The following is a 26101-nucleotide window of genomic DNA, read 5'->3' on the forward strand; positions in this document are numbered from 1 at the left end:
GCGAACGGGAAGGAGACGGGGGGGGAGGCCGTGACCGGCCAGTGATTTAAGGCGGAGTGCCCAAGGCCCAGGGCGGGCCACGGAACCTGAGAGTAGGCGCGTTTGGGGGAACATACCCTGTCTGCTACCACCGAGAGCGTTGCACTCGGCGTTAGGGCCCTGGGCCGGGGTCTGGAGAGAGGGTGGGCCCGGACTCCCACTCCGCCCAGGGACGCATAGTGACAAACGCATCGGCCACCCACTGGTTGACCTGTGACATACCCTTTGAATCTTGGAATGTGTGCACACTTCTTGGCAGCAATGATCACCATGAACACAGGACAGCAATCATTGGCAGAGAACTTGCACGCTATAACATAGATGTCACAGCCTTAAGTGAAACATGCGTCTTAGGTACCAGCCAATTTCCAGAGGTTGGAGTGGGCTATCTTGAGGGTCATGCAAGGTAAGTGGGAGTTGGCTTTGCAATCAGGACATCACTAGTTCTCCAGCTTGAATCCCAGCCACATGCCATCAGTCCTCTGATTGCAAAGCTTAGTCTGAGGCAGGGATAGTACATTGTACTTGTTAGTGTATATGTACCCACTTTGCCTGCTGCAGACCATAAAAAGGAGGCTTTCTATGATAGCCTAAATTCAGTGATCTCTTCGGTACCTTTAAATCCAAGCTATATATAGTCGGTGATTTTAATTCTAAAGTTGGTCAGGTCTGCACAACATGGCCAAAAATGCTTGTATATCATGGTATTGGAAATGAGAACTCAAATGGTAAGTTCCTTCTTCAATAGCAAGCAGCATGAGCTTGCTATTGTGAGCACATTCTTCCAACAGGTGAACAAATAAAAGCAACTTAGATGCACCTTTGGTCTAAGCACTGGCAAATGATTGACTACTTCATTACAAAACAAAGATCTTTCTGGTGTTACGTTGACTCTTGCACTGGCTCCTGGTCTGACCATTACATGTTACACAGTGTTGTCCCCTTTGAGCCTTTGTCCGCTGTCATCAGTCTGCTGTATTCAGGAAAAAGTTGGATATAGGTAAACTTGAAATGCGTGAGACACAAGCTTCAGCATAGTCTGGACACTTCCTTAGTCATCAACAATGAAGGTTCCAAGCAGCCGCCCACTACTGAGTATGGAAGCAGGCTCTTTGCTGGCCAGGCCTCACGCGCGTATTGCCATCCAAGCAAAAGGTCAGCTTCCCCTTGATGAAAACCCTTACACTATGTAACTTAAAGATCAGTGACGAACAGGAACCAAAACCAGACCTTAAAAAGTTCATGTAAAGTTCATGCTGGTTGTGCTGACTGTGCCATGCCCAATAAGGCAGAAAAGGGGAAAAAAAAACCCATCTCACCCCCTTACCCCTGTCACTTAGCAGACAGGGTCTGCTAGCCTATCACAAAAAGTGCGCAAAAGCTTTCTCTATAAAACAGCTTCCCCTCCTGTATCAAACTGAGGAATCCTGAATAAACATTGGATGGCAGAATATGAGCCAGGTCCGAGGACTGATCACCCGAGGGCCACCTCCCGCTCACCGAACCAAACAAGTTCCTGTAGAGCATAACGTATACCAAACATAACGAATACCAAATATGTTGTTGTTGTAGTTTGTGTGTCTGTTAAATGTAAGTATTATCTGAAATTGTTTAAAGGTATTGTTAAGTAGTAGTGTTAAAAGTTTTAGATAAATGATTAGTCTTATAAGTAAGACTGACGTAAATGTAATTGTTAATAATCCCTAGTCCCTTGTTAACAACTATTAGGATTTAGAGAAACCTCAAGGAATTTTCTTTACTGTATTGCATTTTGCTTATTGGACATTCTAATAATTATTTGGTGTCTACGTATGTAAGAAATTGATAAAATCATAATTTATACGTAGAAACCCTTTAATAAAAGTTTAAAAGATATTTAGTAATAGTTTGCCTGTTTCCGCGCCTCCCTGGGACTAGCCACATTTCCGAACCTTCTACTTTAAACCACACTGAGAAGGAAGGGATTAACACCAAGGAAACAACCTACAAAACTGCTGTCAAAATACTAGGTGTCCAAAAATACAATCACAATGACTGATTTGATGACAAGGACAAAGATGCCCAAGCTCTTTACCTCCATGGACCCACAAATGAGAAGGCAAACTCTGATTTAGAAGCTTATATAAATTTCAGTAGAAGCAGCAGTGAAGAGGAATATCTTGCCAGGACAACAGACAGCACTTTCAGATCAAAGCACTTTGATATTCAATCTCACTTCCTAATTAAAAGATGTTTCTCTACTTTCTAAAAAGTAACTTCTGCACACCAATATCATCTTCCCATTTCATTTCCAACAATGATGAAGAGACTGCATCCTTATTATTCCTCTCATAATCCTACCACATAGTTCTTTCTTAACATAGCCCTCACATCCTAATAGATTTCCCACACTTCCATAATTGGCTACTTCATAAGCACACTATAAGATGTTTTCACTGTGAAGTCTTCTGTCAGGATGACTGTTTTATTCTAATCTCATGTGATTTAGAGGCTCCTGGCTCAGAAGCACTGGAGCATGTGAGATCTGAGGGCAATAGCCAGCCAAAGACAGGTTTCTATAGCTAAGACCCTGAAACTGATTTCACAATTGATGATCAAGGAAATGGAGAAACAATAATTATTTAAACCTAAAGTTATGTTCGAGCTTAGTTCAAATTGAAATTCAAGCCAATTTTGATATTGTATGAATTCATTTGCTATTCTCTATTCTTTTCATTTTATAGAATTATTTTCCTTGGTTTTTTCAGTTGGACAATTTAAGACCTTTTACTAGTGTTGGCACACGTAATTTACCAATCTAATTTACAAACTATGTGCTTTTTTGAAAAGGAAGGTCTTCCTCCCTACTCCATAGTCTCATTCTCCCATAAGATATGTTCAAGTGTTTCAGAATCACTTTTCATGTGAAAATATATTTTTCCTTAAAAATTCGGCAGATTTCTCAGTTTCTGAATAGCTAAAAAAGAAAGCAATAATAAATTAAACACACATTGGCACCTTTCACAAAAAAACACACTGCCATCTTGGCAAAGTTTGCATTTTATGAATTGGCTTACTCTCACTCTGTTTTAGTTATATGTAGTAAACTGGTTCGTGTTTTTCAGAGTTTAAGCCTACGTTGTATAATTTTTTTCTCACTGAAAATTGAAGATGTTTTTGTTCAGTGGTTGAGGACACAGATAGCTGTGTGCTGCAGAAAATGTAGGCAATAATTTTCCCACCATTTTTTAAAACATAATTTTCTGAAAATATTAAATGATGCATCATGCTTGACAAAGATTCTAGTTGTTAATTCTGGAACAAGATTCCTTGTGGCTGCATTAGGGAGATCATTGAAAAAATGCATTTAGCTAGTATGAACCAAGGCATATAAAATGTACAGTGATGGAGGAATGTGCAATGAGTTTTAGGAAATGTAAATAGTATTAACTAAATATCTGGCACCCAGAGTCTACCAAGAATTCAGTCTGGGGTATCTGGTTGGGAGGCTAGCCTCTTTTTCTGGATGAACCATGCAGTGGAACAGACATTGCTGCTAATATAACCATAAATAGAAATGAATGCAGACTTTAGAAAGGAGACCAAGGTGTTCAGAGTTTTCTCTACTGCTGGAGTTAAACTATGATTCTAACTATGTTTATGCTCAGAGTTGCCTGATTTCCAAATGTTTCCTATGAACACACTTTAATCTCTCCTCTATGTGAAGTGGTTTTTAAAAAATACATTGGAATTTTGTGTTAAAATACAATGATACAAGAAAGGCCTGAATGGACTGTACATGACTAGAAGTGAACTTTAAATGAGAGAATCAATACTCAAATTTCCAGAAGTCAAAAGGACATTGTCAACTTAAAAATAATGTTGTAGCAACATACATTTCTTTACCTCTAATTAAAGTTCTAGGATCAGATTAACCAGCACACTCAGGATACATCTTCACAGCACAGTTAACATGGGTGATTAACACCAGGTTAACGAAGGCCATGTGCGAGCAACAATATTGCAAAGCCATGTCTGAGTTAATGTGCTCTCAATGGCACTGCACTGGCTACTCTGTGAAAATAGGCCTTTTAGGAGCATATCCCATGAGTCTTGGTGCTACAGTAGGCTGAGCAGTTTCCTGATTATCGCCATTGAATTGTGGGAGAACTTGACTGTCCTTTTGAGCACGTGATGGGTGAAGGGGAAAGGCGGAATTGTGGGAACAGGCTGGAAAATAATCAGCACCTCCAGTGCTTTTGCTAGCATCCTCAAGACTGCAAAGTGTGCAAGGTTACCGGTCCAAATGAATGTGAAACTTGAGGTTTGGCCTATTCTCTAAGCCTAGCCGGCTCGGCAGGCAGCCCTGCTCAGTCCCGGCTTGCGCCAGGACCAAACCCCACTGTGACTCTGCAATTTAAAAGGCAGTAGGAGGCGGGGGGGGGGGGGGGGAGAGGGAGGGAGGGAGGAGCGGAAGGCTGCCCAGCGGTTACTGCCTTTTAAATTGCAGAGTCACAGTGGGGTTTGGTCCTGGCGTGAGCCAGTACTGAGTGGGGTTGCCGTCCTCTATTGAGTAATCGAGCAGTTCATAAAAATTCTATTGATTACTTGATTACTAAAATAACCTAAATTTAACATCCCTATTTCATACAGACAAGAAATTGTTGATACTGTTCTATTTACTATATACTGACATGTAAGTACAATATGTATATTCCAATTGATTTATAATTATCTGGTAAAAATGAGAAAGTAATTTTTTTCACTAACTGTGGGCTGTGATGCTTTTGGATTTTTGTGTGTGATTTTTCAAGCAAATAGTTTTTAAGAGAGGTGTAACTTTGGGGATACATGAGACAAATGAGAGTCCTGAAAGGGGCACAATAGGCTGGAAAGTTTGAAAGCCTCTTCAAAGCTTTTAAAATACGTTTAAATCCATAGAAATTTGTCTTTGAATTAGAAACATTAGAAACTGCAGTGAGTAATCATACTCTCATTCCTCATGCAGTTTCAATTTTCATTTTGGATTTCCAGCACCCAGCATGGTATTGTTAAAGATGTTTATGCATTAATTTTCTGCTCTGTTTCCAGATCTACAGAAAGATCAAGCCAGAATCAGCAACGCTGAACTATTTTCCCACACCTCCTCCTGCCAAGTCCTAAAATATACAATTTAATTCTTTAACCAATTGTTGTAAATTGACCAAAATACTGAGTTTATTTTCTTAGCAGAATTTATCTTTGTTCATCAGGAAGAACCAAACATATAAGGCCTTCATCCTTCGCCTGGCTTAGAATTCAGGGATGATCACAGTTTTGGCCACACTACTGCTATGCCTTATCAAAATAACTTCTGCGTTCTTGTTCAATCACAGAGCTTCCCCAAGGACTAAACACTTCTACCACTGTTTGTACTTAAGTAAACAGAAACAAGTGGCCTGTTGTAGCATGCACTACCTTTGCTCTCACTGTTCCAATGCAGTGGTGGTAAAAATGATTAACTGTTTCTAAGCCCCAATACTTAAACCTTTCACTAACTTTTTTCTTCTACCACCACCCAAATTGAAGTTCAGGAAGCTAGATAGCTTTCCCCACACAGGAGTGCAGTGCTCCCTATCAACTTGTCAGCATGAAATGAATTACTTACAGCTTAAAGTATACATAATCTGTGGATTTTATAAACAAATACTTTTTTTGCTGTTTAATATAAACAATTTGTAGAGCGTGCTTTTTTCAAATTCATTTATAGTAAGCCCACTGCACTTGAAAGAAGCCTTTAAAAATAATCATTTGGCCCCACCACAACAGTGTAATGCTTTAATAGTAAAATGGATAAAGTTCAAAAATTCATATGGACTTACAGGCATAGGATATTTTTGTTTGACAATCATCAAAGTTTTAAATGCAAATTGTAGGAACATATAAACAAAACAGAAATGATAATTTCAAAATGGTCCCAAAAGATCAGAATAATATAAACATGCAAATGAAATGGTATATCAAAGTGAATTTCAATGCCAAATCTCCAATCATGTAACTAAAATATTTGAAATAAAAAAAACCCCACATCCATAATCAAACCAGCAGAAATAAATATTGTGGTGTAATGAGTCTACTTAGGTTGCTGTTGTTCTTAGTTTGCAGTACTGAGTATAAAAAGTGCAGCTACTTAGCTTTGGGGAGCTAAATTTGACAACTGTGGTTCACATGACACACTTTCATATATTATCTTCTCAATTCTTTAAAAAATTCTAGAGTCTCAAAATTCTAAATATTTTGATCGACAAATTTTATCAGAAGTTGAACAGAAAGTTATAACATTAAGAATATATTATGGGATTTTCAAAAGCACCCAGCACAAACCTACCTTTGCTCCCACTGACATATGCTCTCATTGATTTCATTCAGAACAGAGCTAGGCCCATGCTGAGTGCTTTTGAAAATGCCATCTTAAAAAAACCAAAATGTGGATATCTACAAGTTTTATATTAAGTACTAGTAGATATGAAGAGTTAAACATTCCACCTTAAACAGAGAAAAATAAATTATGATGATAATAGTACTTCCCACATTTTTGGTAACATAAAATAGCCAAATGTTCAGAATAAGTTTTTTTACCAACCTGCAGACCTAACAAGTCTGATGCACATAGTGATCAGAGATCAAGCAAAATGTTTCCTGAACTTAATTCTCCGAGCCACTGGATGTCAAACATTGAAAAGAGGGAAACACCCTTTCCTCTGCTCTCAATGCACGTGTGCTGGATACAAGGCAGTGTGGAAAATAAGGGGAAACAGACTGACTTAAATGAGAGACTGAGGAACAGAAGTGTAGAGAGGCTGTTTCTTGCTTCCTCAGCAATTTCCAAAGGCTGCCTTGATCTTACTACCATCCCACCAAAAAGACATGTGGGCTCCCTCTAACAGTGGGTCCCCATAGCTTCTCTGTGTTTTTTTTTATCATCTTTCTTACTCCCACAATCCCTGCTTCTATGAAATACAAAGAATAAGCTTCTCTCTCCGTCCCACACCAAAATACACACACACAGCTGTTCTGAGACAATCTGAAGGGGAAGTTCACACCTCCCCATCACCATTCTGAGAATCTGTAGTGTGCTCTCCCCCCCCACACACACACACTCCCCCCCCCCTCACACACACACACACACACACACAGCTCTGAGACAATCTGAAGGGAGGCTGTGAAACAGGGTACAGCTATAAACTTGTAAAAAGTAGTTTAAACTTCAGTAGACACCCAGAAAGTTATTACAACACAAGAGTAACAGTTAATGCAATACAGATTTTAAAATGCTATTTTGATTTTAGTACTCATGCTACTGCAATTCAGTCCATACAGACAGAAAATGGATCTTTCCAGAGCTCTTAAAATTACTACAACCAAGTGTATATACAATAAGCCATATCTGGCTAAACCATAGAGGTACTGTGCCCTTACAAAGGGCTTAGAGGAAAAGGCTGACCACTCAGAACTGCCTTGGTTTTAGGGGCCGACAGTTCTTGGGCAACTGAAAGGTGAAACTGACAACTGTGCCTCATATCAGCAGCTATAAGACACTCAGATCATGAATATACAAGCTATATTACTGGTTACTTGTGAGGGTGGAGGAGAAGAGATTTGTGTAGCTGTATATATAGACAGCTACAAACCCTCTATGTCAATGAACTGCATAATTGCTTCTAGAGTGGTGGTTTGTAGTGGTATAACTCAACTGGTGCAAATAAATCCACTCTAAATGGAGCATAAAGCTTTCAGCAGGATGAGAGTAATCTTTGACGGAGCCTTGCAGTTTTCTCACAGGTGAAAGGAAGGAAACTGGAGTCAAAAGATTTTCTCTTTTTTTCTTCAGTCCCATCCCCCTCAATTTTACGAGGATCAGGACTCCATGGTCACTACACCCATAGGGAAATTAAGTCACACTGTTGAAAATGTGATCCATGAGAGACTAACGGCTTCCCAGCAAGAAAATTGCCTTGACTTTTTCTCAGAGAGGTCTATTGTTTGCTTGTTTCTCTCATTTGATTTAAAGGATTGACAATCCCTACCTCAAATGATGGGTCAGTAACTCTGTTATAATATTGACCCTCACTAGCACACTGACTTTTGGAAAGGCTCCGTCCATACATTATAATTTCTGAAACAACCAATGACAATTGCAGAACAGAATTACTTCATAATTTTATTTTTAGTCTGTCAGCAATAGCCTATTAGAAACTTGAGAATAAGGTTTATTTTCTTTTTATTGTGTCATACTCTACTTGGCCAACTTTGATTTTTCCCTCCCTGTGATATAACACCATGGCCTCCTTTTCCTTTATAATTTTCCCAGTGCACCTGCAAAGTCAATGATATCATGAGGAAACTACCTAGATCCACAAATAGGGTTTTGTGGGAGTTTGCTTGTTGGGGGAGGGCGGAGCTGCTTCCTGCATAGCAGACCACATGGCTTCAGTCTGTCATGTCAAAACAGTGGTTACTTACATTTTAAAATTTCAGAAATTACATGAGGAAATTAACAGAACAATACATAGCATCAGAAAGACTGCCTTGCAAGGCCGCCTTTAGGCTGATTCACCCGATTCCCCTGAATCAGGCCCCGCACCTAATTGTGCCCCACGCCCTAAAGCTGGAAGTGTGCTAGCATGCCGGGTGCGCTGCGGGAGGGGGCGTTGGCTCCAGAGGAGGAGCGCAGCAACTTCCCTGCGCCGCATGAGGGGTGAGTCAAGCGCAGGGGTTTCCCTGCGCCGTGGGAGGGGGAGTCGGCCCCGGGGTTTGGCAGGACCCTGGAGTTAGAGATTTAAAGGGGCTGTGACACTTTTTGTGTGTACTGGTTTTTTTTGTTTGTTTTGTTCAACCAAAAATCCTGGCTGCAGTCGAAACTCAAAACTTTTGTGTGCAGTTTTTTTGTTTTGTTTTTTTGCTCAACAAAAAATCCTGGCCACTGGGGCCCCATCAAAACTTTTCGAATTGGGCCCCACACTTCCTAAAGCCGGCCCTGCTGCCTTGTCAGATGATAATAATTTTAAGCCAAGTAAAATCTGGGTGTTAAGTAGTTGTGACAATTTCCCATCAAATGGCCAAGGGCTTGTCAATATCATGTTTGATACACTTGACCTTATTTGCATCATCGAGCCCTAGTTGGATGACACAACAGACCATATGCTAGTTCAGCTTGTTCTTGCTGGCATGGGTGCAGAACAAGTCTAGAGAAAGGAGGAATGACAATGCTTTTTATACCCATACTCATATTCAAGAGAGTCCAAATCAAAAAGAAGTTTTATAGGATACAACTACATGGAAGTGGAATCCAGGAACCAACACCAATGTGGGTATCAGGGTGGCATTTGGGTCACACCTCGTAGAGACGGGCTTTCTTCCAGACCCTAATACTGCCATCTCAAAGGCTCATAAGTGACTTCTATATCCATACAGATGGCACTACTGATGCTAGACCAGGATCTCATGACTACAGTTTTCCAATTCGATTTCTCATGCGTATTCACAGAGCTAGACCCTCTAAGCTTAATTTTCTGTTTGGGTATGTCTACACTACAGCACTATTTCAAATTAACTTAATTCAAAATAGTTAACTCAAATTAAGCTAATTTGAAATAATGCATCTAGACACAAAGTCTATTTCGAAATAGCGTTTTGCTATTTCGAAATAGTGCGTCCGCACTGATTGGACGCTGGATCGCATTTAAGGGCAGCTGAAACCGGTTCCAGCAGGGCATCAGGTCAGTACTTGCTTCGTGTGGCTGCTGTCTGAGGCTCTCTGAGGCTCGTGCTTAAAGGGAACCCCCTGGACAGCCAGTTGTCAGCTTTCCCGCTTGCTTGCCTACCTCACTGAGGGACAGCAAAGTGTTTTCTTCTCTGTCTGCTTTGGTCGCTCTCATTTGGGACACCACAGCACTCGGCACCATAGAGCCAGTGCTGCCCCTGGGCACTCTGGTGCTCATGTTGAATGTCTTGCTTCAAGCCTGGCAGCAATTGCTGGAGGCTGCCTGGCACCATCTGCTGCAGGCCAGCCCCCTGCCACACCTGGCTGTGCTGCTTCCCTAGCAGCTGCTGGCTCCCTGGGAGGCCCAGGCTCCCTGGGCTTGCCATCAGGCTCGCTCTGGCCCCAATTCTGAGTTCCAGTAAGGCTGGAAGGCTCCAGCCATGGCCCCACACTCCATGGAACTGCTGTGGAGCTCTGGCCCTGCACCGCTGTGGGTTGCTGGGGGACTCTAGCCCAGTCCCACACTGCCCCTGGATTGACGATCCTGTTGCCCCCAGCCCCAGCTGGCTCTCCAGCCCTTAGGCTTCTGGGCTCTCTGGTCCAGGGGCCTCCATGGTCCTGTAAGACCATGGATGTTACCAGATCAGAGTGTGCAGGTTTTCAGAGATGCAACCTGTATTCACGTTGTTCCCATCTAATTCACCAGAAACATAGCAGTCAACATGATTTACCTTATTTATTGATCAGACAACATTAGTCCATTGTTTAAGTCATTCTGCAGGCTTCCTCCTGTTAATACTATCAAATTCTCATCTTCATTCTCAAGTTTCTACCCAACAAAGTTTCACTCTATATCTCAGGCTTCATCTTCTACCATTTACCTCCTCACTCCCTTGATTTCACAAATCCTGGTAGTCTAAATGCCTTTTCATTTTCTTCTATTACATCTTTGGGCTTTCTTCCATGTTACCCCATGTGCACAGAATAACGTCTCTCTCAATCAAGAGTTAGTGTGATGCAGTGCATATACTACTGTTCTTGGATATAGAGCATGTGCATTGTATTCTCAACTCTGCCAGTAACATGCTGTGTAGCCTCTGACAGGTCATTTTTTCTGACTGTGTCTCTCTTTTCTCTCATATCCTCTGATTGCTTGTTTGGATGGTGAGCTCCTTAGAATAATCTTAAAAAATGTGTTTGTACAGTCCCTAGTACAGTTATATTTTTCTTTTTAAAGTGCTTTGGGATCCTTTCTTGGAAAGTACTATATAAAGGAAAAAAAGGTGCAAAACATGTATTTATTTATAATGGTGATGGTGGTTATAGTTTTTAACAACAAGGGTACGAAAGAGTAAAGAGAGGGGAGCCTGTCATTGCAGGGGCTAAACAAAGCCTTTTGGCCCAGCTAGCCCCACCCTGCTTTATCTAAAGCCAATGAAGGAGGATAAAAGGAAGGAGCCTGGCTCAGTTAGGGGCCGACCAGCACGGAGACTGGGGTGTGGTTCTGCAGTCTGCAGAACAGGAACCGAAGCCCATCCTCTTGGTCATCCACTGCCCACTGGAACAAGTAAGCCTGCAACCCCACCTCCCGGGACCAATGGGTGAGCCCGCTAGCCCCCTAACAAAAAGGGGAAACCTGGACTCTCAGGGCCACGCCCCAAACTTAAGGTCTCTAGTAATATAGGGCCAGAGTTTCTAGGCGAGGGACACGAGCAGCAGGGTCCTCCCTGTCCTGCCAGCTAATTCTGAACCTAACCACTAGGCCAACCTGCAGCCAGGGAGACCTGGCCACAAGGGGATTTAAAGTCAGTAGGTGATGAACTGTTGGTTTTATAGCCATAATGTTTTGTCACTGTTATTGTTTATCTTAACTTTTGTACCCTGCCTAGATTCTGCATAGTTGAGTATAATAAACTAATATATCAATAAAAATGAGAAACAGGCAAATTCCAGTAATCTTAGGCAAACAGAGCAGTGGAACTAGCTTTATAAGAGGAATTCCAACAGTATTCTTCTAATAGTGGTAACCTCTCTAAGTCTATGTTAAAAGGATTTGAAAAAATGGGCAATGCCATTCACCACCAACAATTCCCTTCTCTCCCCAACTGCCCTAAAATTAACACACTGACACTTAGTATAGGGTTAAAGCGATTTTGACCACAACTTTATTCAGCAGAACTCCAAACTTCAAATTAACAGGCTAACACTATTCCTGCAAATGTGTCGGAAAGGCCTGCTTTAAGAACAACAAACCTTATCCAAATTGTTTCTCTAGAACTAAACCTCCAAAAAATCTCAAGTCTGTTAAAAAAAAACAGGTGTTGCATACATAGGGTATGTCTACACTACAGCTGTTGCACCTGACGAAGTGGGTCTTTGCCCATGAAAGTTTATGCTCCAACACTTTTGTTACTCTATAAGGTGCCACAGGTCTCCTCGCCACTTTTACACTACAGCGTTATTTCGAAAAATCTTATTTTGAAATAGTTAATTGGAAATAAGTTATTTCGAAATAATGCGTCTCCACATAAAATGCATTTCGAAATAGCATTTTGCTACTTCAAAATACCTCGTCCACACTGAGTGGACACTGATTTGGTGTTAAGGCTGGCCGGAACCAGGTCAGGGTTAGGACATCAGGTAAGGAGTGTCTTTGTGTGGCTGTTGCCTGAGGCTATCGGAGGCCTGTGCTTAAAGGGACACCCCCCCTCTGAGCAGCCAGTTCTCAGGTGTCCCTGCTTGCTTGCCTGCCTTCCACTTACCCCTCCCTAATCCTCCTCCCTGATGTCAAATAAAAAACACGTATTTTCAAAAATATAAACTCTCTTTATTTAACAAAACTGGGAGGGGGGGGATGAAACTCTGGGGAGACTGGGGAAAGAAGGCGGGGCAGTGGAGGAGAGAGGGTGAGAGAGGGGAGGGGGAAAACTGGGAGGAGGTAGCTGGAAGGGGATAGCAAGGGGAACAAGGGGGAGGGAAAGCTCAGGCCTCAGGGGTAGGGGTCTCGCCGCGCCAAATGTCTCTCAGCATGGCGGGTGCAGGGGCCTTGGCGTCCCCGAGGGGATGGGGAGGAGGGTGTGGAGGTTGAGGTGGGGAGTGTGGAGATTGAGGTGGGGGGTGTGGAGATTGAGGAGGGAGAGGCGGGACGGGGAGAAGGAGTGGGAGCTGGGGAGGCAGCAGGTGCTGGAGAGGCACGAGGCAGCACACTCTGCACCAGGGTCTGCAGCTGGACACAGATGGCACGACCCTGGGCAAGCAGCTCCCACTGGTGCGGTGCAGGACTCGCAGGGCCCCCAGATGCTGGTCTCGGTACCCTGCAGTGTTGCGGTGGACCTGCTGAGCCCTCGGGTGCAGGACGATGTCCCGGGCAGGGTGTTGCACCCTGCACTCGCAGCTGGTGCTGCTGTGGAGAAAGAAGAGATGTGGTCAGTTCTCCCTGGGGACGCAGTGGGTGAAGCCCAGCCCCCCTCTGCGAGGTGAGGATGATCGTGCCCTACACTGTCAGAGCCGCTGTGTTTGCACAGAAGCCATGGTCGGAATGTCCAGCTATCCTCAGGATTGGGAGCTGCCCCAAGACTGCACCCATGCCCCTGTGCTGTGTATAGTACGGCCAAGGTAGATGGGAGATGTCCACTGCCACTGTGTAGAGGCAGCTTGTGAAGGGAGGGCGTCCTGCTGTGTCCCGCCCCGGGGTCAGGAGCATGTCAGGTCTCTTCACACACGCGTGTGGCTATCGGGCCACAGCCCCTGTGTGGCACGCAGCTGCAGCCACCTGCCCAGGGGTGTCATGGCACATGGTCGCACGTGCACAGGTTGCTGTGTGATCCATGGTAAGCAAGGTTCACACGAGCGGTCCCTGGTCTCCCTCCCCGTCTGCCTCCCCGGGAAGGGGACAGTGATGGCACTTACCTGGTGTGGCCTCCCCGGACGACCCTGGTGACTCCGCTGCTGGGACAGCTTGGGGGTTCTGTTGGCGTGGCACCCTTCGTGGCGGCTCCTCCTCCGCACGTTGATCAGGTCCCTCCGCTCCTTGCTCGCTGCCCCCCAGGGTGGCATGGACCGTCCCATCCCCCATGATGCGGTCCAGGGCGTCAAAATAGGGGCAGGTGTCTGCCCCTGTTGAGGAGCTGCCCTAAGTGGCCCTGGTGTACGCCTGCCGCAGCTCTTTAATTTTTATGCGCACCTGCTCTTGGGTGCGCATATGGCCTTTTGTGGCCATGGTGGCAGCTATGCAGCTGTACACGGTGGCGTTCCTCCATCTAGTGTGGCGATCATGGACATTGGAGGCCTCCCCACAAACCTCAATGAGGTCCATGATCTCCGCACTAGTCCAGGAGGATGCCTGCTGTCTCCGGCCCCTGGCTGGTTCCTGGGAGCTGGGAGACTGGGCGGGGACTGCTGGCTGGCTCTGGCTGCCCCACTCGTTGTGCAACCACTGGGTCAGGGGGCAGCAACTGCTGGCAGGCCTGGCTCTGGCACATGCACCGTGGCCACAGTCTACCCTTTTAAGGGCTCTGGGGCTGGGGGAGAGGAGTTTTCCTGGTTTGGCCCAGAGTGGCCACCAGTGGAAACTGGGAAGGGCTGGAGGTCCCCTATTTTGAAATAAGCGTCTACACAGCGCTTATTTCTAATTAGCTATTTTGAATTTGGCATTATTCCTCGTAGAATGAGGTTTACCAAATTCGAAATAAGTGCTCTGCTATTTCAAATTTATTTCGAAATAGCGATTTGCCTGTATAGACTCTATTAAAGTTAATTCAAAATAACGGCTGTTATTTCGAATTAACTTTGATGTGTAGACATACCCATACAGCACAGGACTATTCTACCTGATATGTTTACCCATGAGCTGAGCCTGTATCTGGTCAGGTAATGCATTTAACCAGCTGACCTTAAAAACCACATTGATGCGAAGTCATAGGTCCCTTGAGTGTCCAAGTGCGTAGCCTCAAGTTGCCATAAACTTTATTATACCAGCTCAGTGACAGCTGTAGGAGAGGTATCACATTCATAAAAAAGGCTCAGCTGATGCACCCATGAAGGTGAAAAACCTATCTTGATTCAGCCAGTATGGTGGGAAAATTATTTTTCATGTCCAAATAGAGCTATCAGAACAACCTATACAAGCTGTAGAGACTCAGACAGCAAACTAAAGACAAAAAAAATCACCTTGTCCTACACACAGAAGAAATACTGGGGCTCAAGAAGTAAAACCATATAGACCACCCACCAGTATTTTATAATTCTGTACCTGAAAACCACCTACATATTCTTTTTTAAAAAGAACACCTAAATACAATTTTCCCACACTTATAGTCTAAACGAATTAGCATTTATCCATTTCGGATAGCAATGAGTTAGTTACGTAATTAATGTCGTCACAATAATATGGTGTATGGGGTGTTCATGGAGGGGTAGCACCTCTGGTCGGAGGACACGCCGTACTCCCTCAGGAGTAGTTCGTCCACCTTTGGTCCTCACTTGACACTCAGCTCTCACCTGTGGCTCCAAGTAGCTATAGCGTGCACAGCGGCCACACCATGGGCAACGGCTTCGACTGGTCGGCTGAACCAGGTAAGGGTAGCTGATGGGTTCTGAACCATCGGTGAGTTTTCGGCTTGTCACCCAATGCACATGAAGACTGGATTCGGTGGACTGCGCAGAGGAATCACCATGTGGTCAACGGGCAGAAAGGCGATTTCCAGCAATGCTTTGTGGACAGCATAGAGCACGGCAAGACACGTAAAACGCCCTGGTCATCCACTGCATCCAGCTTCCATTCCAGCCGTCTTGACTATGTCTTGCCACTGGAGCAATGAAGCTTGGACGAGAGAGTGAGGTTGACGATGCGCAACTCTCCCTCACTTTAATCAAATTTACTCGCATGTCACCCATGTTATCATCCATTCCTTCACCCTAAGTCCTGCGGCGATGGGCTAGCTGCGAAACGGCAGGTGTGGATACACTGGCGGCCGCAGTGGCAAACCTGCACGCAGGCGGCTCAGGCTATACGGTTGTCTTCCACTGATCTGAAGCAGCAGTGGTTTTCGGCAGCCACGTGGGCGACTGAGCAGTCCTTTTTAGGATAGCGCAGCTTACCTCCGTAGTCTGAGGAAGGGGCTAGAAAAGGTGCCCTAAAAAATGCCTGCTTCACCAATCCTGACAAGCTTACCGTGGCTGGTGGGAATCCCGCTTATGTGGTCGAAATACAAAGAAAACCAGTAACACTCCACTTATTCTTGGAGCGTGGTACATACGTACCCTCATGGATCATACAGATGCCGACAGCCCCGAAAGGAGAACTGCCCTGACTGCCAAGGAGCTTGCTCGCTACAAGATCAATATAGCAGCTTTGAGTGAGACCCGGCTGGCAAAGGAAGGACAGATGACTGAAATTGGAGCAGGTTACGCCTACTTCTGGAATGGGCGAAGAATAGACGGACGCCGCGAGTCGGGAGTTGGATTTGCTGTGTGAGAAACCTGGTGAATAAGCTATCCAACCTACCAAGAGGAATCAATGACCGGCTGATGGTGCTGAAGTTACCTCTGTCTGGGAAAAAGCAAGTCACATTCGTTAGTGCTTACGCACCAACAATGACTAACCCAGAAGACATCAAGGACAAATTCTACCAAGACCTGGAAGAGCTGACTGCTATAATACCAAAGTCAGACAAGCTGATCGTCTTAGGTGACTTCAATGACAGAGTTGGTACTGATTATGATTCCTGGAAGGGAGTCATCGGTAGATATGGCATTGGTAGCTGTAATAGCAATGGACATCTGCTCTTGAGGACATGTGCAACAAATGATCTCCTGATAACTAATACCGTGTTCCGCCTGTCCAAACGTAACAGAAATGGATGCACCCCCGCTCAAAGCACTGGCATCTAATCGACTATATAATAGTCCGTAGGAAAGACGGACAGGATGTCCGTGTGACCAAGGCTATGTGTGGCGCCGACTGCTGGACGGACCACAGACTGCTCATCTCAAAGATGAACCTTAGGATTCGGCCCCCCCAGACGTCCACAAGGCATTATGGTCCCAAAGCGCCTAAACGTCTCCAGACTGAAAGACAGCAGCGTCCAACAATCACTTGCTGACGCCCTGGAATTTAAGCTGGAAGCCACTGGAACGGACGCTGATATAGAGCCCAGCTGGGCAGCTTTCAAACAGCTGGTGTACTCCACTGCCTCAGAGTTAATTGGCGTCACCACAAGAAAGCACCAGGACTGGTTCGACCAAAACTGTGGAGAAATCAAGGCATTGCTGGATGAAAAACATTGTCTCCATCGTGCCTACAGCAGTGACCCTAAGTCTGTAGCAAAAAAAGTTGCCTTCACCAAGATACGTCAGACTGTACAGATGAAGCTACATGAGATGCAGGACACATGGCTGAGCCAGAAAGCCGATGAGATCCAGGCCTTTGCGGACAGACACGATATGAAGAACTTCTACAATGCTCTTCAGGCTGTGTATGGCCCAGTCACATCTGGTTCAGCCCCTCTCTTGAGCGCAGATGGTAGTACTTTGCTCACTGATAAGGAGAAGATCCTTAATCGCTGGGCAGAGCACTTTGCTGATGTCCTTAACAGGCCTTCTTCTATCAACGAGGAGGTAATAAACCGCCTACCTCAGGTGGAGATCAACGAAAGCCTGGCAGATCCTCCAACAGTACTGGAAACTCAAAAGGCCACTGAATTGCTCTCCAACAGTAAAGTTCCTGGAGCTGATTATATTCCAGCTGAAATTTATAAATCTGGTGAACCCAAGTTAATTAAAAGGCTTACTGAAATGTTCTGTGAGATGTGGAAACAGAAACGTGTTCCGCAAGACTTCAAAGATGCGTCTATTATTCATCTATACAAGCGCAAGGGAAATCGCCACTCTTGTGACAACTATAGAGGAATCACTCTGCTCTGTGTTGGAGGAAAGGTCCTCGCCAGAATACTTTTAAGCAGACTCACACAGCACCTTGACCAAGGTCTCTTGCCGGAAAGTCAGTGTGGCTTCAGGAAGGGACGAGGTACTACTGACATGATATTTGCCGCCGACAACTACAAGAAAAGTGTCAAGAACAGAATGTCCAGCTCTACACGGTCTTTGTGGATCTAACTAAAGCATTTGACTCTGTCAGTCGTGAGGGCCTCTGGAAGATTATGACCAAATTTGGATGCTCAGATACCTTCATTGAAATGGTGAAGCAGTTCCATGATGGCATGCTTGCCAGAGTCCAAGATCATGGCAATTATTCACAGCCATTCGCAGTCACAAACGGTGTGAAACAGTGGTGCGTCCTGGCCCCCAGTCTCTTCAGCCTTATGTTCTCTGCTGTGCTGATTGATGCCTTTAGAGAAAATAATGTCAGGATCGACTTGCGCTACCGTTTTGATGGAAGGCTATTTAACTTGAGGAGGCTTCAGACCAGAACCAAGGTCCAGGTCGAGACCATTCATGACTTTCTATTTGCGGATGATTGCGCCGTCAACTCGGGTACTGTGGCCAGACAGCCCGCCTCCATCACATCCATCTTATCTGCCTCTCTGAAGCATACAGGGCAGAGAAGGAGCAGTAAAATCAGCATAGTCTATGCTGGCTCATCTGATCCTGAGAAGCTGAAACATAGATATGAGGAGAGATCAGGATATGCGAGACTGCCACCGGCTGGCACCTATGTTGATTCGAACACACACACAGTCCCTGGAAGAGGAATTTCCCACTGAGAAAAGAATCCCCAGTAATTCCAATTTAGTTATCTCTCTTACAAGTGTAAATTAAGTTCACAACTCCCTTGTAAGAACTGGTCTCACAAAAGACAGACCAGCCCCATTTGGCATGACAGATAAGAAAGAGAAATACGTGACCCCATGAGTATATAAGATGGGCCCAGCACACACTCACTTTGAGTGTCATTCTACCCTCTACTTGCTGGTCGGGTTAGGTGTTTGACCTCCCGAGGTTCTATGGGGACGCCCACCTCGTATTTTCGTCTTTCCTAGGAATTGAGGGACCGGCCCTGGCCTTACATGCTGGAGTCGAGAGGCACAGAAGGGGGTAAAAATTGTACCTGGATGTGGTCCTCTGTCTTAAGTGTACACATAGAAAGAGTAAGCTGTTACTTGGTACCATTATTTCTATTTTTCTATCTTTATCTTCTTTGTAACCATTTTTAAGATCCATATTTTGCTAGCAGTATCTATATTTTGCTAGTAGTTAAGAAATAGAGCAATAGCCATTGTAACCATATGATTTATAAGCTTCTTTAATAAACCTGTAACTGTTTAAGCTTTAACCTGACTCTTTCAGTTGCTGTAACAGAACCAAGCACAATTTAAAAGAACTTCAGCCGGTCTTAAGAGACAGATATAGGGAGCCCTGACCGTTGGCTGACAGGTACGCAAGCAGGCATGCAACATTGCATGAATCTATTTTCCGCAGCGTGCATGAGCTTTGGCCTCACGATATCCACCAAAAAAATCCAAGGTTCTGCATCAGCCCACTCCTGGCTGTGACTACACTGAGCCATCCAGCACTGTCAATGGCCAGAAGCTCGAAAATGTGGACAGGTTTACATATCTTGGCAGCACTCTATCAAAGGCAGCCAACATCGACGAGGAGGTGAATACTACAATAGCCAGAGCCAGTGCAGCTTTTGGAAGGCTTTTGCTGATGATTGTTCTGCCTGGCGCAGATGAATACATGATGGTGCAATAGCCCACAAACAAAAGAGACTGCGTTATGCTGCAGAGAAACGTCTTCTTCGCAAGTCTGGGGCTGGTATCTTCTCTTCTCCCGGTCGGCAGTCCGATCTTTCATGTCCCCACTGTAACTGTCAATTTCAGGCTTGGATTGGACTAATCAGCCATCTCCGAACCCACTCCCAACTAAACTGATGACATTGGGTGGTCCTCATCGACCTCGATGGACGAACGAATGTCACAACAATGTACCCATTTCCCTCCCTTCCTCCTGTTTCCCCAAATTTAGTTTTGACTATAATCCTCTAAACATGTAATACTCTACAGTATATAGGAATTCTGTCACTCTTACCTTATCTTTCCTCTTCTTAATTGGTCACTTGCCACATCTTGCAGATCATGCTTCAAGGAATTTTTGTAAAGAAACACTTACCTCTGTAGTGGTTCCAAAGTCACCAGATGGGCTATATGTACTGGTATCTGGTGGAGCTGTCCCAACACTACTTTTAATTGGAGAGGTAGGAGGAGCAGGCCCTGTAATGGATTCTGTGTAGACAGAAGACTGATACAGCATCCCTTTTTTCTGAATCTTATTCCACACTTTGCTCATGGTATCAGCCAGTTCATACAGAAGCTGTACCTAAAGAAAAAAAATGATGGAGTTCTTCGTAATTAGGTGTAGGAAAACTCATCCAGCCATCAATATCCTCCAGTGCAATTTAAACTACACATCAGAGCTTAATACTTTACAATGTATAACATCCTGATAAGAGAATATGCTACTATAAAAAGAACTAATAATAATTACAAATAGTGGTTTTGCTCAGAAAGCACTACTTGTCTAAACATATAGTAGAAAATCAAACTTCAATATGTGATTCATAAAAATACAAGTAATGTATCTGGTCTTGTAAAATTTTAGTAATAAAGAAAACTATCTAACTTCTTAATTATCTCACAGACATAATGACTGCCCTTTTACTTGATTCTTATGAAAAGAGAAACTCACATGAAAAAGGAAACATGAACGTTCTCAAGTACAGACTATGTAAGAGAGACTCCTTTTAACAACATTAAAATGACAATTTCATGCTACATATGAAACAGTTCTATATATGTAGCAAGAACATCAACTATCCAGCTCATTAGCTTCCTGGGACAAGTCATCCCAATATTCAGAAAGCATACTGTTTAACTTGCACGTTGTTTGACTCAGTTTTTATATATTTACACAAGCTTTCATAAATAAGCATTAATCATGACATTTGTATGACAACATATTGCCTTATACTATATAAAACAAGTCCAGAGAATACCGCAAACAATACGTGAGTAGACCCACAGCTGGATACCATACCCAGCTGCCATTATAAAAAATTGTCTTATTTATAAGAAGTTTCAGCCTCAGGACACATCCAGTCGATGAAGCTGGCTTCTTATGTGGGCAGAACAGATGCAGAAAAACATTGTTGTCAATCTATATTTGATATAAAACAGTACTTGATTTTGTGCATGTGAATGTTTGATGAAGTCTCAAAGAATATGCTGGAGTTTTATAAAAAACTTAATTCATTTGGGTTTTTCTTTTGAAGATTCAAGACTTACAATGAGCAGGTCATATAATTTTCTGACAATTTTTTGTTGCACTTATGATTAATTGCATTTATGTCTTCTTACATTAAGAGTAATAACCAAACGGTGATGGTGGTTCTGGCTATAGAAGAAATTTATTTTTGTAAAGTTCAAAATCTATCATGTCCCCAGGACTTTGATATGCTGCGATAGTTATTTTTTACTTTAATTACTATAACTAACCACAATTATTAAACTGTGTTATTTAAAAACAATTTCATTCAGAATTTTATACTTGTTTCCATGAAATTTAAAGTAACACATTTCAGACTGATTAAGTTGTATCTTATTAACTGGGGCTGACTCTACACTGGCAAAAGGAACAACCCCACAACTTTCCAATATTAAAAAATGAATTATCTGAGCACGAGTGATAGTTTAATCATTTCACAGAGTTTACTGGGATACTTGGACAGGACCAACAGTACATTATTGGAAACGGGGAAAAAAAGATTGGTCCAAAGACTAGTGGATAAGTTAAGCAATTGCAGTATCCAATTGTTCATAAGAAAGCAGAAGCAGAGTGTGTGAAGAAATGATGACACTGCCTTGTGCATGGCTACAACCACACATAATATAGAGGCAAATTTTGTTACCAGAATGTCCCAGAGCTGAGGAGTTGTAGAAAAGTTTCAGCTTTCAATAAGGCAAACAGTGTTTTCCAGTATTAAGAGGATACTATTTTAAATGGACCTGGTTAGTTATATACAGTTCCGCCATCTGAGCAGACAACATGTATGTCAGCAGTAAGAGACTGGGTCATAATGAACAAAAATTGCTAAAAATGTGGACAAAACCAGAAGGAACTATATCGTTCATATTAGAAAGAAAAGCTAAATTCTATTGAAACAAAATACAGGACTATATAGCACTTTAAAGACTAACAAGATGGTTTATTAGATGATGAGCTTTCGTGGGCCAGACCCACTTCCTCAGATCAAATAGTGGAAGAAAATAGTCACAACCATATATACCAAAGGATACAATTTAAAAAAATGAACACATATGAAAAGAACAAATCAAATTTCAGAACAGGAGGAGGATGCGGGGGGGGGGGGGGGGGAGGGGAAGGTAAATGTCTGTGAGCTAATGGTATTAGAGGTGATAATTGGGGAAGCTATCTTTGTAATGGGTAAGATAACTAGAGTCTTTGTTAAGACCCCGGCGTAAAGTGTCAAATTTTAGCATGAATAACAGTTCAGAGGATTCTCTTTCAAGTGCAGTCTTAAAAGGCTTTTGAAGCAGGATGCAAGTAATTAAGTCATTGAGACAATGTCCTTTCTGGTTGAAATGGCAAGAAACTGTTTTTTCTTTGTGATGCTGTCTAATATCTGTTTTGTGGGCAGTGATCCTTTGGCAAAGTATCTGAGACGTTTGTCCAATGTACATAGCAGACGGACACTTTCGGCACATGATAGCATAAATTATATTTCTGGATGCGCAGGAATGTGTGTTCTTGATCTTACAACTCACTTGGTTAGGTCCAATAATGGTATCAGCAGAGTGAATATGTGGACAAAGCTGGCAACGGGGTTTGTAGCAAGGGAAGGTACCAGGATTGGTATTACTGTGGTATGTCCTGTGGTTGTTGGTAAGAATCATCTTGAGGTTAGGTGGTTGTCTATAGGAGACTATGGGTCTGTCTCCCAGAGCCTCTTGGAGTTTAGTATCCTGTTCCAGTATAGGCTGTAGTTTATTGATAATGCGTTGGACAGGTTTAAGTTGGGGGCTGTAGGTGATGACAAGTGGTGTTCTATTGTTTGTTTTCTTGGGTCTGTCTCGAAGTAGATGGTTTCTAGGTATTCGTCTGGCTCTTTCAATTTGCTTTTTTATTTCTCCGGGTGGGTAGTTGAGGTTTATAAATGCTTGTTAGAGATCCTGAAGTTTCTGGTCTCTGTCAGTGGGATTAGAGCAGATGCGGGTGTATTGAAGAGCTTGGCTATAGATGATGGATCGTATGGTGTGTTCTGGATGGGAGCTGGAAGCATGTAGGTAATTGTATGAGTCAGTGGGTTTTCTGTAGAGGGTGGTGTCTAATTTTCCATTGTTGATTTGTACTGTGGTGTGCAGGAAATGGATCTCTCGTGTAGAATGGTCCAGGCTGAGGTTGATGGTGGGGTGTAGGTTGTTGAAATCTCTGTGGAATGTCTCCAGTGTTTCTTGGCCATGCGTCAAGATCATAAAGATGTCATCGATGTAGCGTAAGTAGAGAAGGGGACGGGAGTTGAGGAAACGTTGTTCTAGGTCAGGAATAAAAATATTAGCATACTGTGGGGCCATGCGTGTACCCATGGCTGTGCCGCTGATCTGGAGATATAAGTTGTTCTCAAACTGGAAATAATTGTGGGTGAGAACAAAGTTACATAGGTCTGCTATTAGATTGGCAGTGGTGTCCTCTGGGATAGTGTTTCTAATTGCTTGTAATCCGTCTTCATGTGGGATGTTGGTGTATAGAGCTTCTACATCCATGGTGGCAAGGATGGTGTTATTGGGGAGGGTGTCAATGTTTTGTAGTTTCCTTAGGTAGTCAGTAGTGTCTTGGAGATAGCTGGGGGTGTTGGTTGCGTAGGGTTTGAGAAGAGAGTCTACATAGCTGCATAGACCAGTAGTGAGTGTGCCAATACCAGAGATGATGGGATGTCTGGGGTGTCCAGGTTTATGGATCTTGGGAAGCAGATAGAACAATCCTGGTCGGGAGTCAGAAGGTGTTTCTGTGTGGATTTGTTCCAAAGTAGCTGTAGGGAGGCTTTTAAGGAGACAGTGTAGTTTCTTTTGGTATTCCGAGGTGGGATCAGAGGAGAGAGGTTTGTAAAATGTGGTGTTGGAGAGTTGTCTGGTTGCCTCCTGGTTATAGTCGGCCTTATTCATAATGACCACAGCACCACCTTTGTCAGCTGGTTTGATTATAATGTCCAGGCCGACTATAACCAGGACGTCTCAGACACTTGACTATTACTATATATATTGGGGGCAAATAGGAAATAAGTGTGGGGGGATGGGGGAGAAGGGAAGCAAGGGAACAAGGGAAAAAAGGAAAGGAAACTGGATTCATGTTGCTGGAAGGTACCCTCAATAAACAATGAATTGTTTGCATCTCCAGACTTTCTGTATTGCTGTTCTCTGTTCATGTGAAATGGACCAGGGAAGTGGCAGAGTGAAGGACTAAGCCCTTTAATAGGGGAGTGAGTCCTAACTCATGTAGACATACTTATGTTCACTCTCATTGAACACACACACGAACTACAATGTAGCCACAGTAGCATAGACAGCTGTGAACAGTTGCACAAGTAGCCATCTCAAGTACAAACCCACCTGGACTTCATGGGAATCACACCCCAAACTCCAAGTGTAGATGCAGCACAAAAGTAAATCTTTTCACTCATTTTGAAAATGAATGACTTTGACAATATTCTGGTTACAGGGCTACAAAAATACTGCTGTGTTTTGAGTTTTTTCCCTTCAACACTATAACTCAAACCCAGATGAATTTATTTAACCTGACATAGTAACGCATTAGTGGAATAAAAGTAAGTGCTTAGAGTCTTTGAACATTTATGGAAAAATAGACGTGACTTGATTATGTACTTTAAAAAAGTCGTTTTAGGATATTGGGTGTACGCATAGCAACAGAATTAAAAAATTAACACCATAATGGCTTTTCTGAATCATTTCTGACCTATAAAGTCTACACTATGGAGATCAGAGCTGCATGAAAGACTGAGACACAATGACAATGAGTGTGAGTGGGTACAATTCTGTGTAAGTTAGTACTATGAAGATGAAGATGAAATAAGGCAGGCTCTAAAGGGTGTAAAATCGTGCAATATTATTCCATTAAAATATGTAAAAATTTTGTTAAGATTGCAAAGTCTTGAAATGCCAAAATTAAAGCTGTATGCACTTGATAATTCTCCCTTATTCTGCATTTACTTTTATTACCTAATCACATTCATTGTACAGCATGGATGGATATTGGTGAATTGAGGCAGCTGTTCAATATTTAATTTTTATCTCCATTGTTCAGTGAGTGGTCCCCTTCCAATTTTATTACACAACATCCAACCTACACACTTTGAACTCCAGTCTCATCCACTGGATCAAGTGGAGGGGGTATATGAATAACGCAGAGTCTAGTGTGGGCTTGGATAATTGCAGTGAATGGGACAGGGAACCGCACACTTAGAATGAAATAAATCAATTCAGAACATTTGCCTTATACACAGACCATCATCCAATAAGTGCAGTGAATAAGGCAAGAGGAAAAAAGAGCATTTGATTAAAGAACACATTGTAATGCTGCTTGCACATGCACAAAGGACAATATAAATATTACCCCAGCAACCTCAATGTTAACATTTCCAGACTTAGGCCCCGATACGGCAAATCTTAATATATCTGAAGTGTTTTCAAGATGGAACCTGACAAACAATGGTTGGTTATTTTGTACAGTAACTAGAGTTCTTCATAATGTACGGTCCCACTGTATATTCCACTCAAGTTGTGTACGCAACTGTGGTGCTTGAGACCAAAAGATTTTTTTTTTGTTAGCAGTGTCCTTATTCTTTGTGCTTCAAGAAGAATATATGCCTTTATAATATGATCACATTCATTTTGCTGAATAGCACTTCCTCATAGAGCATCTTGGGATATGTGCTAATCTAGATGGGCTCCCCCAAATTACAAGAGGCATCTGTGATCAACTTTTGGTGGATGGAAGACAAATGAACAAAATCTCTACATTTACTGTCTCCATGTTTTTTCACTAGGGGCATGTCTATACTACATTCCTCTTCTGAAAGAAGAATGTAAATGAGCCTGATCAAAAATTCAAATGAAGTGTGGATTTACAAATCTCGTGCTTAATTTGCATAATCGCGCAAGAGCGCTTTTTTGAAAAAGGGTTTTTAGAAAAAGAAACCACAGTCTAGATGAGGTTCTTTCAAAAAAAGCTCTTTTTCGAAAGAACCTGTACTCCTGAAAAAATGAGGAGCATGGGTTCTTTCAAAAAAGG

General features: G+C 43.1%; 1 protein-coding gene across 6 annotated transcripts in view; it reads right to left on the bottom strand.

Moving 5' to 3' along the window:
• VPS13B (vacuolar protein sorting 13 homolog B) overlaps positions 1 to 26101 on the bottom strand; it is a 1005617-nt gene that overhangs the window by 411311 nt on the left and 568205 nt on the right. For all 6 annotated transcript variants that reach the window (XM_075920304.2, XM_075920302.2, XM_075920305.2 and 3 more), the window contains one exon: positions 19892 to 20098. In XM_075920304.2, the coding sequence (XP_075776419.2) occupies positions 19892 to 20098 (207 nt within the window). The remainder of the gene's footprint in view (positions 1 to 19891; positions 20099 to 26101) is intronic.

Source organism: Pelodiscus sinensis, chromosome 2 (assembly GCF_052426305.1).
Source record: "Pelodiscus sinensis isolate ZL-2025 chromosome 2, ASM5242630v1, whole genome shotgun sequence".
Lineage (NCBI taxonomy): Eukaryota > Metazoa > Chordata > Testudines > Trionychidae > Pelodiscus > Pelodiscus sinensis.